Source organism: Triplophysa dalaica, chromosome 1 (assembly GCF_015846415.1).
Source record: "Triplophysa dalaica isolate WHDGS20190420 chromosome 1, ASM1584641v1, whole genome shotgun sequence".
Classification (NCBI taxonomy): domain Eukaryota; kingdom Metazoa; phylum Chordata; class Actinopteri; order Cypriniformes; family Nemacheilidae; genus Triplophysa; species Triplophysa dalaica.
This window is the reverse complement of record NC_079542.1, coordinates 8,341,716-8,360,845: the sequence shown is the minus strand read 5'-3', so window position 1 is coordinate 8,360,845 and position 19,130 is coordinate 8,341,716. Positions and strand designations below refer to the sequence as shown.

General features: G+C 36.6%; 1 protein-coding gene across 1 annotated transcript; it reads left to right on the top strand.

The window, feature by feature from the left end:
- Positions 1-212: 212 nt before the first annotated feature.
- Positions 213-18,574, top strand: zdhhc21 (zinc finger DHHC-type palmitoyltransferase 21). The gene is made up of 9 exons (XM_056755310.1): positions 213-305; positions 1,008-1,065; positions 4,036-4,230; positions 4,904-5,002; positions 9,661-9,772; positions 10,472-10,610; positions 12,048-12,164; positions 14,641-14,684; positions 15,643-18,574. Exons 3-9 carry the CDS (start codon positions 4,077-4,079, stop codon positions 15,770-15,772), a joined length of 795 nt encoding a protein of 264 aa, XP_056611288.1. The 5' UTR covers positions 213-305; positions 1,008-1,065; positions 4,036-4,076; the 3' UTR covers positions 15,773-18,574.
- The last annotated feature ends 556 nt before the right edge of the window (positions 18,575-19,130 follow it).

Genomic DNA, 19,130 nt, shown 5'->3' with positions numbered 1-19,130 from the left:
GCTCAATATAAAACAGGACCAAAAATCAGTGGAAGGTGTACACCTAGAAAAAAAAACGTGTACCATGTACGTCAATGTGTGTGTCAAGAAGAGGGATGTATTTGTGGGTCTTTATATACACCAGTCAGATTTTCTCACACACAAACCGCACGCACGTGCAGGTTTGACACTTAGCGGCGCTCGCTGACGTTGTGTCACACGTCGCGGCTTCCGTACAATCACAGGAAGAGCTGATATCTAGTAATCTTTACAAAACCAGCGCCAAACCCTCAACACATAACTGAGCTCACCTCATAAGGACACTGGTAAATATGATTTAATTGTATTTAATCACCCATTAACACCACGTGTTTATATTTCGAGATTTTTCTTAAGATCTTGTCCAGGTAGGTTTTTGTCATCACCCTCATGAGCATCACTGAGGCTTTGCCAGTGCCTGTTTAACGTTACAATTAACAACGAATGTACAGTCATTGACAGAAATATGATTCGTTTTCTTTTAAATCCGGTTTTAATATCCGCAACTGTTTATGAAAGAAACTGTTTTGTTTTTAAACTGTGGCTGTTAGTACAAGATCGAGAAAACTGTCATTCTGTCTTCGTTATGAAAACTAGGGTTTACGATGGAATCACAGCGGTTTTATGATACAACAACGCCATCATGCTGTGTTTTTATGCATATTAATAAGGTTATATACTTAAAATGCTTCAATATTTCGCAAGATCTAAGTTACATGGGCGTGAACCTGAACAAAGCAAGCGTAGTCCACAAGGACGGTGTCTCTCACGTGACATAATTAATCACTTCGTAGTATAGCATTTTTATGAAGACACGCCTAAAGAGTGCATAAATCATTTTTTATCTTTAAATGGTGAGAAGTTTCATTTTTGTTTAGTTTTCCATCCTTAATAATAATAAAAAAACAACAGCTCCATATAATGGATGGAAAGGTTTATTTGTTATTGGGTTTTCATTAATATGAAACTATCATATATTTGTTTTTCAGGTTGTCATGGCAAAGATCACTGTCATTGTGCTTACTGTGGACTGAAGATATTAAAGAGGTACAATTCTCGCTGTTTTATCCATCTGCTTCATATGAAAGTTAATTTAAGGGTGTTTTCAACAGGCCTTGTATATTGTTTTAGTCTGTTGTGTGAGGTCTACTTATGACCTTTGCGTTTTTTTTACATTCTAAAACATCAAAATCAATAAGAAATAGGCTATTTTCAACCAGGGTTTTGAAGCTGGCTCGACAAACTCTAAGTTTTGATGGGCGTGCCCGCATCTGACTTTGAAGTAAACGACCACTGCTATGATTGGATAGCAATTTACATAGTAAACTTAGTTGGAGCCTTCTGTGAAATTGGTTAGACACATAACGTTAGTTTACACATTCGCACGGGATTAGTATTATCTGGGGACCTTGTGTGATTAAGAAATTACCTCCCCACATCTACATGTGGCGCATTCGCATGGGATAAGTGAAGCCTGTGATTTAACTCAAATTTACGGACTTTTTCCCCGGATGTGATGGCAAGGGTTTGCGTATAGTTTGTAGAGCCTATACTTGTATGGTGTTAATGATATATGACCGTACATAAAAGACCCATGACTGCAAACCGAACACAATTTAGCTCCAACCAGCTTTAAACCAAACCTGCTTGGAAGTTTCTAGTAATCCAAAAGATGTTGATTAGCTGAATCAGGTGTGTTTGATTAGGGTTGTAGCTAAACTTTGCAGCGCTGCGGCCCTCCAGGGACTGAGTATCACCTGTGCTCTAATGAATACATTATCAGGCTGATGAGTTAAATCAGGTGTTTCATATTGGGGAGATCTAAAACATTCTGTCAGGGGTGCCACGTAGGACTGGGTTGGGAAACACTGGACAAGAGGTCCCAAGGTAATACTAATCCTGTGCAAATAGTGCTATCAGGGCTTATCCAGCGATCTCTTACAAAGCAATAGTGACGCATACCACAAAATGTTTTAACTCGCATAAGATTGCAGCGCCATTCCCATCGGATCCAGTATTGACGGCACAGCACTGCTTTTTCATTTTAGTCTCTCTGCAAATCCAGTGTCGACCTGTGCCTGGTTCACAAAGGAATCTGTGGTGAAATAAAGCGAACAAACGCTCAATGTTGTACCTACGTGAGATGGAACGTCTTTAAAAATAAACTTCAACCGCACATCACTAATGTCGGAATCCGAAGGAAGGTTATGCAGCGACTCTGTTCTTCCACAACCAGGCACTTACTTCACAATATTTTGCGATCTTTCACGGCATGTTTATTGCTTGCTCGCTCTATCTGGTTCCGCGCAACTTCAGTACTGTCATGCGCGAACCAGTGGGCTGGGCTAGAGAACTAGTCGTTGATATTCTCTGTGGAGGCCGTGTTCAACCTGCATTTCAGGACCTGGTGTCAATAATAGTTGTAATTTCAGTAACAAGGGCGTTTTCAGTTCTGACACTTACAGGATGTTCGCTTGAATACAATCCCCTCTTATAAAACAAAGCTCTTAATTCATGACTCCTTTAAAGGGGCCATTTCATGAAAATCTGACTTTTTCCGTGTATAAGTGCAATAATCGGCCAACTCAGAAAACATGAAAATGACAACCCAGTAACTTTGTTTATGTGAGCCTATCTCTGCAAGCCTGTGAGAAAAACAAGCCGTCCAGATTTCGCACCCTTACTGACGCAGGTAGGCATTCTTAGTATAATATTACTTCCCCCTTTTTCTGAACGTTTCCACCCAAGGCGATGCCGTCGTTTTCGCATGCTAGTTCGTTCCGACACAATGGCAAAAGTAAGCAAAGCATGATAACTGTTCTGTTGTTGGCTGCAAAGACCAACACAGAACACTGTTCCCAGCCTCACAGAAGACAAGAGAGCAATGTATTATTTTGTTTTCAACAGAAATCCTTCAAACTGGCAAATCTGCAAATAAAGACATTGTATTTTTTAAGTCAGACCTCAGGGACCAGTGGCAAATTAAAAGTAGAGACACTTTCACTAATGATTGTCCGTTCACTCACAGAAAACAGCGTGCATGGTTTGTAAACAAGCGACGGGTTTGTCATGGGTTCATGGGTTCACGCCAAACTCCCGTTTTGTTATTTCACCTGCGAAACCCGGGGGGCGATTGTGGGTCTCACTCCCGAAATTGGTCGTGACTGGACCAACAGGAACTAGCAGCTCATTTACACTTAAAGAGACACACACCAAAACAGCACGTTTCTCCTCACATGCAAAACTCGGCAATTACAGTAGAATATCTGTGGTGTATGTTGAGCTGAAACTTCCCAGAAACATTCTCTGGAGCCCTATGATTTTTATTACATTCGTGTAAAAGTAGAAAAAAAACTCTTTAGTTGGTACTATTATACAAAAGGTCTTTCAGAGCAAAGGTCCAACACAAAAAATTACAGTAAACAAATCGTACAAATGCTTAGTTTAAGATTCAGTACCTGTGCCCTTTAATAACATCTTTGAGTCAAGCTGGTATTGATGTTAACAACAAGCTGGTATCAACAAAAACAAGGTCAATGTTACAAATTTGCTCCTTTGATTAGTGATACCTAGTGCTAAAATTTTGCTTTTGTTGTTGGTAATAGGGATAATAGTAGTTTTTAAAATTGTTTAAATGTTTTTGTTTTGGACTTTTCAGTAAACTGTCTGATTTAATTTACATTACAATTTACATTACAATTTATGCATTTGGTAGATGATTTTTCCCCAAAGCGACTTACAGTGAATTCTAGGTGCACATTATTGTCAGTATGTGTCTTCTATGGGAATCTAATCTACAATCTTTGCATTATTACATTTATTTATTTTTTCTACAGGTATTTCGTAATGTGCGATATGTTAAGGATTTCCACTGACACTCAGTTAAAATGTGAATGGTGAAGAGAAGCGGTTCATTTTTTCATATCCTGTTTTGGCCTCGAACAAATCAATATGTTCCATATTAAATTGTTATTCTGGTAACAGTTGATCTGACGTCTGCATTCTGTCTGTGATTAGGAGCTGCTTCAGTTGTCCTGCCACATACACTATCCGGAAAGATGAAGCTGCGATTGCATTTCGTGGTGGACCCAATGGGCTGGTTCTGCATAGGCACAGTGCTGTTAATCTGGCTCTACAACACCCTCCTCATTCCCAAACTAGTGCTGTTTCCACACTATGCAGAGGGACACATACCTGCTGCACCAGTGGTCTGTAAGTTACTATAGACAAAGGACTTTGACCATGTTCCTCTGATACCAGCTGCTATCACATTGTAATCAGTAGCCAAAAGGAGAATAGTTTCTTGCTCTTCTAGAATCTGGTTTGGTTAGTACCTGAGGCCTCCAGTTAAACATGGATTCATCTTTGATCAGAGCAGTTAGTAGATAAGAGTTGCAAGTTGCAGGACAGGTTTTGTAAACTTTTTTTTACTTCCCTGAGTAATTACAAACCTTGGGGAACCATAACATAAACTATACAATGGTGTTATTCAAAGCTACTTTGTGGTTGTCATGACACCCATTACAGTCTTTACATGTATTTTCTGTATGTTTTGCAAGTAAAATGTGTACACTGTGTCCCAATTTGCATACTCTCTGTCTTAAATAGTAGGCCTATTTGAAATTAGAAAATTTTTAAGTGCAGATCAATGCACATTCAACACACTAATTTTAGTCACAATTTATTGTGAGATTTTTATTTATTAAATCAAGTGAAGCCTTACTGAATTAATAAATTAAGTCATATCTTGTACATGAAGTCTAAAGCAGTTTACATGAAATTGTAAAACATTTTAAGGAAGTTTGTATTACCAGGGGGATATGAGAAATGTTTGAGAAATAAATTATTACAGTTCAAAACAATCAGTTTGATCTTCTATTCTCAGGTTACTATCTAGCATCGCTTCTGTGTGTCTCTGCACTGCTCAGGGCTTCCACCGCTGACCCAGGAAAACTTGCTCAGGATCCCAAAATTCCACTTGCCGGTGAGAAAAAAAGCAGATTCCAACACTCAATCTATGCAAATTTTCTCTGAGGCCTTTATTAACATGTAAAATTAACAAGTGCTTAGTGTTTTAGTTTGATACAAGTTCAGGAACCAAAAATCAACCCTTAATCCAACAACAATACAAATCAAGATTCTGACAGCTGATTTTATTTTAAAGGGGAGGTGCCACAGTGTTTCATGCAATCTGACTTCTTAAAAAATGTTAAATGTGCTGTCTTCTCATGCTTGACATGGTCAACTTGTCAGAAAACAAGTTGGACAAATGACATAGTATTTCTGGGCTCGATACACCCCCCCAGCATTCGAATAGGTTGGGAAAGTTTTTTCGAACATGAAATTCCCTTACGTAACAACTTTTCTTTCACGGCGTCTACACTGGGCGACCTAATGAATGATCAGACATGGTGATCAGACATGGTGCTCTTCTGAAAACGACCAGCCGGTGGCGCTTGAGAACGATTTGGAGGCGTTGGTTGCAGAGATTTAGAATATCTGCAACAGTAAGCCTACTTGTTACTAGTATCTTATTTTGAATAATATTTCTTAACATGAAATTCAGTAATCATTAATTATCAATTCTCCATTGTTGTGTATGATGGTTGGTCAATATAGTGTTTGTCCCGCCTCTTCTCCACTGTGATTGGACGTCTGTGAAAAAAAAGTACAGTTAAGATCTCTGGGTTTTAACCAAAGTTGAAAAGTAAAAAACGATAAAAGAGAAAATATCATCGATAGATAGTTTATCAAAATGCAGTCTCATCAGTTTGTCTAAAAGAATACAGAATGTTATGTGCGGTTTTATGCACTATTTAACTCAACTCAACTTTATTTATATAGCGCTTTTTACAATTTTCATTGTTACAAAGCAGCTGTACATGAGACACATTGAATACAAGTATGAATTCGAAAGCAGCCCCCCCGGCCAGGCAGATAGTGCAAAACAATATGCAAACGGTGGTGAGGAACCCAAAACTCCCATCGAGAAAAAAAACCAGTTCCCCTCTGGCAAAAGCTGCTGCCTCTGCACAAGCTCAACAGTGCTTGCACAACAATGCTTAATAAAATATCAAAATTTAGGATTTAAGATTATCATTAACAATCTAATAGCATTTTAAATCTTGTAGGAAAAACAAAGTTGTCGCGTCCTTTATCCAGCTCTATCCTCTTAGCTCTTTTCAGGTCACCGCTTCCCATTCTCAACTCTGCCATCAGGTCTGGGCATGAACTGCATCCTGCGGTAACCTTGGAACAAAGAGACAAGACTGGCTGAGAGTAGAGTACTGTTCTGCACTCTTTGATGCATCAAGTACATTTGTTGTTTGATGTGTTCCTGGTTCCGGTTAATCTAAATAATGCAGCCTAAATCCTCTGAGGATTAATATTATGGAGGTATAGTGTATGCAAGATTAAAAAGATGAGTCTTTAGTCTAGATTTAAACTGACAGAGTGTGTCTGCCTCCCGGACCGTGCAGGGAAGAGTATTTCAAAGTTTAGGCGCTAGATAAGAAAAGGATCTACCACCTGCACTCGATTTTGAAATTCTAGGTATTACCAACTGACAGGACGCCTGAGAGCGTAATGTACGTGGAGGTCTGTAATACAATAGACGTTCATTCAAATATTGCGGCGCTAGACCATGTAGGGCTTTATAGGTAATAAGCATGATCTTAAAGTTAATGCGATGCTTTATAGGTAACCAGTGCAAGGTTGACAGAACCGGGGTTATATGCTCATACTTTTTTGTACGTGTAAGAACTCGAGCTGCCGCGTTTTGAACCAGTTGATGTTGAACCATCCATGATGTCATGAATGCATGAATTAATTTCTCTGCATCTGACAGTGACAGCATATGACGTGATTTAGATATATTCTTAAGATGGAAAAATGCAATTTTACAGGTGTTGGCGACATGGCTTTCAAATGACAGAGTACTATCGAATACAACACCAAGATTCTTAGCTGATGACGAGGATTTTATGGAGCATCCATCAACCGTTAAGCAGTATTCTTGGTTGTTACGCATAGCAGTTTTCGGTCCAGTAAGTAGCACTTCTGTTTTGTCCGAGTTTAGTAGTAAAAAATTGTTACTCATCCACATTTTTAAGTCAGCTATGCAATCCTTTATTCGATGAAACTGCTGAGTTTCATTAGGCTTCGCGGAAATATAAAGTTGAGTATCATCAGCATAACAGCTAATTCCGTGTCACTTTATTATATCTCCTAGAGGTAGCATGTATAAAGCGAAGAGCAGAGGCCCCAAGACTGAGCCCTGTGGTACACCGTACTGGACTTGTGATTTGCGGGACACCTCATTGTTTATTGCTACAAATTGAAAACGGTCGGATAAATAAGACTTAAACCATTTCAATGCTATTCCGTTAATGCCGACGTAATTTTCGAGTCTATGTAGAAGTATGCTGTGGTCAATGGTGTCAAATGCAGCACTGAGGTCTAGCAGCACCAATAACGAAATACAGCCACGGTCAGACGCTAAAAGCAGATCATTTGTAACTCTGATCAAAGCAGTCTCTGTACTGTGACATGCTCGAAATCCAGACTGGAATTCATCATTAATGTCATTCCTTTGGAGGAAGGAGCATAATTGAGTTGAAACTACTTTTTCCAGAACTTTAGATATTTACACGTGGTATGGAGCAGGACAGGTGTACATTTCTTTCGTACCAACTAACATTTTGAAAACACGTATGTCAAACGACTTTACGAACGATTTATGGAAAAAAATATTTGCTTGTGTTTCATGAATGAGGCCCATTGACTTGAATTTGCTATTAAAGGGACAGTTCAGCCTAAAATAAATCTGTAATTTTTACTCAACCTCGAGTTGATCCAGATCTGTATACATTTCTTTGTTTTGATGAAATGCTTGTAACCAAACAGTTCTTGGCCACCATTGACTACCATAGTAGGAAAAATCACAATGGTAGTCAAAAGTGCCCAAGTACTGTTTGCTTTTCTACATTCTTCAAAATTATTTTGCGTTCAACAGAACAAAGAAATTTACAAAGGAATTTTTTCTGTAATGCCAAGCTCTCACACAAACCTAAAAAGTGGAAACAGATGTTACAACAATTTATTTAATCATGTTTTGTGATATTGATGATGTATTGTCGCATTATTGCAAATGTATTGTTGTTGGATTAAGGGCTGATTTAAGGTTCTTGAACCTGTAAAATTCAAAGTGCTTGTTCATTTCACATGTTTATATAGGCCCCATAAACTTTTAACCTATGCAAATAAACAGTCCAAATACTAGCAGATTATAAGGAAGATTTATGTTTCCTTGGAATAATTGTACGTTTTTGTATGTGATTTAAGTGACGAGAATTGTTGGCAGAGTGCAGATGTTCAGTTTATTATTTATTATTATTTTTAACAGTTCATTTAACCAACCCAGAAGATGGCAGTATAGCTCAGCAGTCAGTACAATATCTCACTGTCTACATTTACTGTAAAACTTGTATGATACACAAGTTTTTCCATAATGATACAATAATATGCAAATGATTCATTGTCTTTTGGATTTACTGTCTTGGCAGACATATTTAATTGAATAGTTCACACAACAAATTCTCTCATGCATGTTGTTTGAAACATGTATGACTGTTTTTCTCTTTTGAATGCAGAATTGGATAACGTAATGAATATCTGGTTGGGTTGATCCCAAAAAATGCCACTTCAGCCACTTTCACAGTAAAAAATCGTGTGTTTGGATATTCAGAAAATGATCTCATTTTGTGTTACAGAGAAGGATTAATTTTAGTAACACTATTTCATTTGTTTTTGAATCAGTACTTGTCAATGAACTAGTAATCTCAACCCTCTCTTTCATAATTTCTAAAATCTGTCTTCATGGACGAGAAAAGGCAAATATGTGACGTATTTGACATTTTGTCTTTGTTTCATTATTTTCATACCAAGCTACAAAATAAAGATGAAAATCATTCTCTATTTTCCACTAGATGGCGATAAAGACCTTTTCCAGAGAGTTTAGTTTGTTTCTAACACCTGAAGATAGGTTGTAAAAAGAGATGCACTGATATGCAAATTTTGGCGGATAGCCGATTATCTTGAACATTGTAAGGAGGATCAAAATATTAATATAACATTTTCTGAGACTGAAAATTATTTATCCCCCTGAAAATTATTTACCAGGCCCACTTTACACCAATTAAAGCTTCTTTAACTTTGAAACTTTTCTGGTATAATGTTTATTTCATAAACTATTTAAAGATGTTCTTCCAGAGAAACCCAGAAAGGTGTTGTCAATAGCCACAAGTCTAACAGGTCTCAAGACCGAAAGCATTCAGACAGCAGTCGCCTTTAAACATTATGCTTTTGTTCCTTACACATTCATAGATATCTACAACATCAAAAATGTTTTGCTAATAGCAGTAAGTGAATGATCACGACAGAAAGAAAAGTACTGTACTGTATATTAACTGTTAACTGCTGTGTGCAGCTGAAGTAATTCAACCAGAGGAAATTATATATAATTTATCGCCTATTATATATCAGTCTAAATTTTACCATTCCGATATGGACGGTAATATTTCGTGCACCCCAAATTGTAAAGTTTTTATTATTGATAAATTATGTTTTCTTGCTTTGTTCCAGAGAGAGACAATTGGGAACTCTGCAATAGATGCAACTTGATGAGGCCAAAGAGGTCACATCACTGCAGCCGCTGCGGCCACTGTGTGCGTCGCATGGACCACCACTGTCCTTGGTAGAGCAAAAAATCTGTGTGATTTTCATTAGAAGTGTTCAAGACTTAAAAAAAAGTCAATGTTCCTTATGAATGAGAATTTGTCTTAAAATCTCAACAAGTAGGCAATTAACAAATAGGGATATGAACTGTAATGTGGTTTGTTGACCTAAGGTCACAGTATAACCTTAAAAGACCCTGTACCTCAGACTGCTTTACATTCCTGCTGGGTTTTGTTTGGAGGAAGTTTAATGAGGTCTGTGTGGAGAGGTAAAACAGAGGGAGAGGCCATATCGAGTGACCAGAGAAGCCCGCGTTAAGTCCGCCCCTAAAGTACAGCTGAAGAAGGCTGCTGCCTGTCTGGATTCAGCAAATCGTGACTCCCTGTCATCGCCTGTAATGGCAAAGAGAAAAACAGAAAAAAGTGCCCGTATCGATTTACGTCTTCGTTTGAATAATGCTTGGACCTGGCCTGCTCTGCTCTCTCCCTTCTGACCTGTTTTAACCATCTTTGCCTCAGTCGTGTTCCTTATTTGATTATTGAATTGACCAAAAAATTAAAAAGCTGCATAATTTTTAAACTCTTATATTGGTTATCAGTTACTCTTTATCAGCTTGTTAGTTAATTTTTTTTAGTTTAGTTAATGGCAATTTTGGTTGTAACATATTTCTCTCTCTCTCCCTCTCTCCCTCTCTCTCTCTCTCTGGCTGTTTGAGCAGGATTAATAACTGTGTTGGGGAGGATAACCACTGGCTCTTTTTGCAGCTGTGTTTTTACACTCAGGTTCTGAGTCTTTACACTCTTGTGCTGGACTTCTGCCAGTATTACTACTTCCAGCCGGTGTCCTCGGTAGACCGGGTAAGGCCAGCATACATTTAGACACCTCCGCGTTTATTGTCCCGAGGGCTTTATGACGGTGTGCGTTTTATAGGGTTAAATCATTAAATGAAAATTTTAATGAAGAGTTGTAGCACCAGAGCCGACACTAGATGTTTTGGGTGGAGCTTCCGCGTTTCCTTCAGAATCAGTGTGAACATTGTTTTAAGCAATCACGTTACATAAGTCTGGTATTATGCTAACACTCGATAACACGTATAAAATATCAAATGCAAGTGATACAATTTCAATGTGTTTTTGTATAAAAAGTTCCATATTCTCCTTGCAAAAAGTGCCCTGTATTCGTCTATTATTTTTAAAAGTTTGATTAGATATATTAGGATGCTAGCTATATTGCTGTCACATTTGTAGTAACGTTGTAACTTGTCAGTCAAAGCAATCGTAATACGAATGAAATTTCGTGTTCATTTGGATGTCAAGTCTTTTCCTTTAAGTTTATCCATCCAGATAAGTTGCATAATAATGCAGTTATTGTACATGTAGTTTGGTGGTATGCCATTTTTAATATAGCTGCTATAGTTTTATTTTGTGGTTTAGCAGAATCTTCGCAATGAAGGAAGATAAGCACAGGATTTGCACCTCCTAACTGAGATTAGGGACCTTCAGGTGACATGAACTTTACTACTAAGTATTGAAGGCTGAAACATCGAGTGAGAGAAACTGAACTTTTCAATGCTGTAGCACTTTATAAGCGCTAAAGGAATTTAATGTAAAAGATTTTCTGTTGGTCATGGTTCAGAACAAACCCTTCAGATTTGCCCATAATTCCTTTAGTAAACTGTATGCTAAAACTAAAAACAGTGTGTGCACAACATAGTTATTATAATTTTGAATCGGGTTTGATTTCTCTTTTATAAATATTTTAAATTATCTTTAATTTTTCGATTTTTCTTTTTTTATGTTAATTTTAGGTAAATATTTGGCAAATTTGTTATATGCTTTTGTCGTTTAATAATTTATTTGTTTATTTTTTATGTTGGATTTTGTGAGAGCAATTTGAATGCCATTCTTTGGCAGAAAAAATGACACCAGACCAGCTGAGCCATCAGGGCAACTGCTGACCGCCTGCAAATAAAAGCACATAACGCTCAATTTTCTGTTGTTTATCCTGCGCCTTACAGTAATTGCATCTGTTTATTCGCGCAAGCAATAAAGTAAATGTGTACCGAAACGCTTGTGTGGGAAAGATAGTGGCGTTATCTAGCAAGAAAAACTATTTTTGGCATACTGTGGATTCATTCTGTGTGTTCGCATGTGTTTGGTGTAACGAAAAACAGAAAAGCCTTTAGCAAAAGAAATAAACATTGAGTGTCACTTCACACAGCTGCCAGAAGTAAGATGTTGTGATTCAGATCTGACAGTTTAGACGTGTGTTTAACAGTTTTCTTCCCCCCTCAGGAGGATTTTGCGGTACGTCATGAATTAGCTCTTATACGCGTGTCCTGTTTAACGGGCCTGATGATGTTTGGGGGAATGGGCAGCCTTTTCTACTCACAGGTCACTGGAATACTTGCAGTAAGTCCCTCTCTGTCATCATTAACTGATTTGTTCAACGCTATTTATCAGGTTGTCCTATCGCTATTTTGAATTCATATTCTTTTCAACATCACAGAAGCAACCAAACTGACACAATAGTATAAGGGTGTTTCTTCAACTACGGGCACTTTCAAGTCCCAGCAGTGAAATTTTCGATTTATGTCTAAATCTGCTTTATTGATATATTCACATTATATAGATGTTACAAAAGTATTATTCATGCTAAGTGTAATTTTATACACAATTATGAAGCATTTATAGGTCCAAACACCATTTTTGCTACAGTGAGGGAAATATTTTTTTGATCTCCTGCTGATTTTGTAAGTTTGCCTGATTACGAAGAAATGAAGGGTCTATCATTTTTATGGTAGGTTAATTTTTAACTGATAGAGACAGAATATAAAAAAAAAATCAGGGAAAATGTTATAGAAAGGTTATACATTTATTTGCATTTCAGTCAGTGAAATAAGTATTTAACCCCTGAGAAAAAATAACTTCGTACTTGGTGGAGAAACTCTTGTTGGCAAGCACAGAGGTATGGACTAATCTGCGGTCCATATAGGCACATAACCAATCTATGGAGCCAGAATTCTTGCTAGTTGGTAGGGGATCAAATACATATTTCAGTGAATGAAATGCAAATCAACTTATATCCTTTATATGACTTTTTTTCCCCTGGATTTTTTTGTTAAAATAAACCTACCATAAAAATGACAGACCCTTCATTCCCTTGTAAGCAGGCAAACTTACAAAATCAGCAGGGGATCAAATAATTATTTCCCTTACTGTATTGTAAGCTATCTGTACTGTAAGCTATTTGAATTACAATTTGACATTATTTCAAATAGAATTATTTAATATACATATTAATTTACAACAATTTCTTGTATAATTTACCCATCATTTTTAAAGTAAATCAACCTGTCCCACACTCTTTACCGAAATAGTGACATTTAATCCGAGACAAACAAGTATAGTTAGTTTCTATTGAAACTGAATGTGTTGTTGACACATTAGGCCATCGCACTCACAAGATCCCCAAAAATATAAAGTAAATATCATATTTTCTGTGTCAGTATTGTGTAATTCAGTATTGTGCTTAGTTATTCTGTTCTTTTAACTACATTAAAATATATATATTACAATGTCCATGTATATTAAAATGCTAAGAGTCAAAACTAATGTAGAAGGCCTTGCTAGCTGACAGTTACCTGCTATATTAGCAAAAAATACATTTCTGGAGGATGTCATTACCGCAGCACATTTTTAAGGTTAATATAAAAATAAACATGTTCCAGATTAAAATCATAATGACTCGATGCAATTTTGTTGACATTTTTATATGTATTAGAGACTGATGATTACAATTAAATTTACATTGGTTTTTAATTTAAATAATAACACCCATAAATGGTACAGCAACATCTAAACCAATTGGCACATTTCTAAAAGTTGTCTTCAGCATTTCTTTTATCCAAGCTTTGAGGCTAACTCACACCTTCAGGAGACCTCACAGACTTTGACAACACTAATCTAACTCCTCTTGCTAAGAATCAACATTAAGATGTCTTATCCTGTGTCTTGAACTGTCCTTAAAGCGTATACGTACTGATGTTTACAGACAAGCTGCTCCCTCACCTACCATCCCATGTTGTGATGCGCTACAAGATTTAGCAGGCTGGTTAGCCAGTCTTCCTGTGCCAGTCATAGCAATTGAACTAGCAGACTAAAGCACTTATCCCTGCTAAGATCCTTTCCTCACACATCCTCTTTGAGGCCAGCTGAGTTCAGCCTGAATCACAGCCAGGCCGGATTGGCACGGTGCTGGCTTCACCGGGCCAGAAGTGTGTCCAGTAGCGGTTTAGGATCTGGATTTGACTTCATTTCTAAAGGTTTTACAGGAAGCCTTACATAACATCTGGTGACTTCTGGGAAGCTGCTTTAAGTTTATATTTTTGTTTGCTGGAACGCGCACAAAGGACAGCTTGTTTGAGAAACCCGACGTCAATCACATTCGCACCATTTTTAACACAAACAGTCCCCTCAGTCTCGCCTCTTTTCATCCAGACTTATTTACATTTTTTTTTTTCGGTTTGCCGCGTCTCTTCACCTGGCAAGCAGGGGGGATTTTAGCATCCCTATGCACGCGGACCTATTGTCCGCAGGCAGATGCCCTTTTGCCCCCGTGCCAACTTGGCAAGGTGAGGAGGGCACCAAGGGAGTCTTGCTGTTGTCAGCTTCACTGTCTATCTTTTGTCTCTGTGTACGCCATAGCGTTTTTCAATCCCAGCGTGGGAAAGATCAAAAGAAATCCAGCTCACCCCCTCGCATCCACTGGCTCGTTCTCATAGATCATTTCATGAATCGTTGTTGTATTGTGTCTGATATTGATAATAAATGACGTTTATGGTTCAATGGTGAAATCAAGAAACATCCTTCTTGTTTTTCGCTACAGGACACGACTACCATAGAGAAGATGTCAAACTTAATGGAAGACATGTAAGTATTTGAATTTGCTGCATTTTAGTCGTTTGTTAGAGAAGGTTCATGATGTGGGTTATTTGAGTTTTATGTGTAGTAGTTTAAGCGAGCAGAATCACATCACGGATGCCGGAGGAGAGTAAACGGTCCTCTGGTGTGTAATTTCACAATTCGAATGGTTATGCAAATGAGCATTTAATTTGAAATGCGTGTATAAGTCAAAAGGGAGATGAAATTAAATTAAAGGGGCAGTTCACCCAAAATGAAAATTCTGTCATCATTTACTCATCCTCTTGTCATTTCAAACCTGTGTGACTTTCTATCTTCTGCTAAATAAAAGAAGATATTTTAAAAAATTCTGGTAAATGAAAACCGTTGGTCCCCATTGACTGGTTTTGTATCCATAGAATAGAAGTCAGTGGGGAACAATGGTTTTTGGTTAACACACAATTTTAAAATATCATCTTTTGTGTTCTGCAGAAGAAAGTCATATAGGTTTAAAGTGACAAAAGGTTTAAATTTCCATTTTTGGGCAAACTATCCCTTTAAGCCCCCTTCGTATTATGTCCAATCGTTGTCAGACGTTTTTCTTTCTTTTAGTTAGATACCAGTTTTACTTGCATCGTCACACCTGCTTGGGGCCGACAACAGGTGGAGAGACTAAACGAAATTAATAAATTGATGGAATGTTGAATAATAACCAAAATGTCGAAGGAGTTGAAATTATTAAAGGATCTCGAAACATGTTGGGCCTTATATAAATTTGGCATAATGAACATTTACATGATGGAGTTCCTCTTGACATAAATGAAAAGATATTAATCCTATTCATCGATTTAAATTAACACATAAGCTTATATATATAATTTTAATATATAGTTTAGTAATTAAATATACCACTTAACTTCACTAGTTTATATTTCAGGTGTCATGTTCATCATTTCAATGTATCTTTTAATTTATTCCTGTCCTCCAGTGGCCTGCGGCGGTCGTGGCAGCAAGCTATGGCCGAGGTGTTTGGCACTCGCTGGAAGATCCTTTGGTTCCTGCCGTTCAGGAGCAGACAGCCTCTAATGCTCAACCTGACCTCCCGCTCTCGTGTGTAGACAGACAGACAGAGACTCACACATCAATCCAGTGGAGAAGGTCACCCTCTGCCCTCTCTCTCTATCGTCTCCTCTTGTTCTCTGTAGCATCTTCTCCACAATGGCTCAGCATCTTTAACGGCTCAAGCCCCTTCAGGTTTTAAAAATCTAACTACTGATATAAATGCATAAACCTGCATACAGCTGTACAATCTGTGTCATGTTGAAACTGTAGATAAGTTGGTTGTTTGTCTTGGGTCAGGGTTTATATTAGTGAAACAGGATTAAAGGGAAATGGTTGATACTTAGGCTTTGTTGTCTCCAGGGCAACCCTTATTTGTTTAGATCTCGGCCCAGCCCGCTCCCCCAGGTCCGGGTCACGTGAACGGTTGTCATGCGAAAGAAGTGAAGGGGGTGGAGTCTGCTGTCTGCCTTAATGGCACTGATGGTTGATGGCTCTAGAGGTGAGGCGTGACCTCTGGCATAAGTGAAAAACACTGCTAAAGCCCAAAGCTTAACACACACACATACAGATATACACAATAATAAATAGAAACACGGTTTACTATTGTCACGATCGTGCACATACTTAAGCATACCTCACCAAACACTACTGATGCCTCTACTGATAGTTTGACTACTATAGCTGCATTTTATCACACTTTTATCTTTCATTTTATTCATTTCTGTTTATGTGCCTTTTGAAGTCCATTTTTTACTTATTTGTATTATTTTTAATACTCATTTATTTTTATATGACTATTCAAGATACATTAAAACCATGATTATGAGTATTTATTTGAGGGAGCTGTTAAACCAATAATAATAATCATTTGTGAAGTAAGTTTTGCGTTGAAATTAGTATTGTTATCAAGAAGTAAATTTTATTTGCAAAGAATATACATTTAACATCAAAATTCTCAAATTTGCTTTACTGATGTGTGAGTAATATTTCTTACTCATACAGAAAGGATGAAACATTATGAATTGTGGTTTACATTTTTTGCCCATATTTTCAACATGACTACTGCCCAACTCTGAGGTCCATTAGAAAATCTTTAAATTTAATTTTGTAACCATTTCAAAACCACCTCTGAATCTGGGAACAAATCACCAATTTTCTAAAGTGCCTCTTAACATGCAAAAAAAGTTAAAAAGTTAAAAAAACTATAATATAATAAACAAAACAGTGTAATAACTGACTTTGTATTAGGTTCACGTTGTACCACCATGACCCACATTTTGTGGTTTTAGATCATGTTAACTTTTGAAATTACACAATAAGGATCCGTAAGTGAATTTGAGTTCATGTTTTTTACTGATGAGCCATTGTCTATTATTGTTAAAGGATTTGTTTACCTTCAAAATTATATTTTTGTCATAATTTACTCAACCTGTTCTCATTTTAAACCTGTGTGATTATCTTTCTTCTGCAAAGTACAAATGAAGATATTTTGAAAAATGTTTGTAACCAAAAACTGTTGGTCCCCATTGACTTCTATTGTTTGGACACCAAACTAATGCAAGTCAATGAGAACCAAGGTATTTTGGTTACAAACATTTTTCAAAATATCTTTTGTGTTCTGCAGAGAAAAGTCATACAGTTTTGAAATGACAAGAGGCCTTGTAAATAATGACAGAATTTTAGGAATAAAGGAAATCGAATTCCGTTAAGAAAAAAATATTGTGCACGTGCACTACATTATTCAATGTGCAATAGTAAGTTTTGACTTCTAGGCCTGGGTTAATGTAATAGACTTGATAGTTGAGGTCACAGGATCTTACTTGTGATTTAAATGATAGTAGCTGGAAGTTTCTTTGAGTTAATGTTGACATTCCATACACAGTTTGAGGTAGAAGATATGAATTTCATTGCATAATAGTCAAGCAGGCACTTCTATTATAGCCTGGATGTGGTTGGATGAGTTTGCTGAATAAAGTTTAGCTCCATAAAAAAATGTTATCTTGCGAAACACTCCAATAGAACGTTATGAAATGGTTACATTTGGTATTAATTTTGTGTATTTTGTGTTACAGCAATTTAACGTGAGATCGCTAGCTCCGAACAGTGACTACTTGAACTACTTGTATTGTGAATATCATGCGTTCACCGATTCAGTTGCTATTATTATTTTTTATTTTCATTGTTCTCGTTCCTTTCAGTTATAATTTTTTATATATTTTGATCTGTTTTATGTTAGAGGGTACTGGGTGAAAGTACTACTGGGTGTTTAAGATTAATTTCTGATATATAATTTTTTTATTTTGTTTTTATTTTAAATACAGGACATTCACATGAGCTCCTTGTTGGTAATATGTGTGATAATGTTAAATTGGTACACCGCAGAGACTATTTGATTCCATTACTTGACTCATATATGACATATTTATGTAACATTACAGTAATATAATATCTTACATTAGCCTTATATAAATTATAAAGAGAGTATATAAAACCAGTACTCATTGTAGCCTTTTGTTGATACACTATAGACCATGTTTTTGTATCCGTATCCCCTTTGTGAAGCAATAAGGGCCGCTAGAATTTATTCACTGTTGGCAAATACTACTATTGTATGGACAGGTACAGATCACTGAACATTATTTTACTTCATGTTTACTCCTTGTGAACATTGAAACTACTTATTCCTGTGCTGTTTAGGAAAGTGACTCTCTTCAGGTTCATTTTGTTTCTGTTTCTTTGGTTCATTTGTGCTGTCAGTCACAATGTTTATGCTGTAATCATTGGGATTTGAAATATATCAGATATAAATTATTTATGAAGCCATTTTTAATAAACATTTTTTGCTCGATGATCCGTTATTTGTGTGTGCTTCTTGGATCAATTCAATTGACTCGTTCAGAATGATTTAGGTATGAGTTGAATCGTATAATGTGGTCCTCATTCTCATTCCACTACAGGACGTTGCCATTGTGCGTATAGAGGACCAGGAGTGTCTTGTGTAAAGTAATAAAGCATTTCATTGTTTAATAACTAATTCTACAATAAAAAAAGGCATTAATCCATTTGTTTTTAACTTCATTTTTTAATTCAAATATAAATAGGCGAAATTATAAAGTCATTTATTATATATTGTTTTAATGGGCAATAAAAAGCATGATTGTAAAAATAATTGATGCATAAAATATTAATCCATCAATAAATACTTCAAATTAAAAAGGGACTTTTAAAAATCAACATAAAACACGAAACAAATACATAATTTTAAAGCGCATTAATGAATTCCCTTATAAATAATGGAATTTCAAAATCTTTTTGAAAATGCGATTAAAAAAAGGAATAAATCATTGGATTTACTAATTAATTTTATTAAGTCATAATAGCGGTTTAAAACACAACAGACATCAGTTACATGCT

Bases quoted from the DNA above. Each gene is read 5' to 3' on its own strand.
- zdhhc21 (XM_056755310.1), top strand. From the start codon at position 4,077: ATGAAGCTGCGATTGCATTTCGTGGTGGACCCAATGGGCTGGTTCTGC. The intron at 4,231-4,903 runs GTAAGTTACTAT...TTCTATTCTCAG, and splicing joins ACCTGCTGCACCAGTGGTCT to GTTACTATCTAGCATCGCTT. The intron at 10,611-12,047 runs GTAAGGCCAGCA...TTCCCCCCTCAG, and splicing joins CGGTGTCCTCGGTAGACCGG to GAGGATTTTGCGGTACGTCA.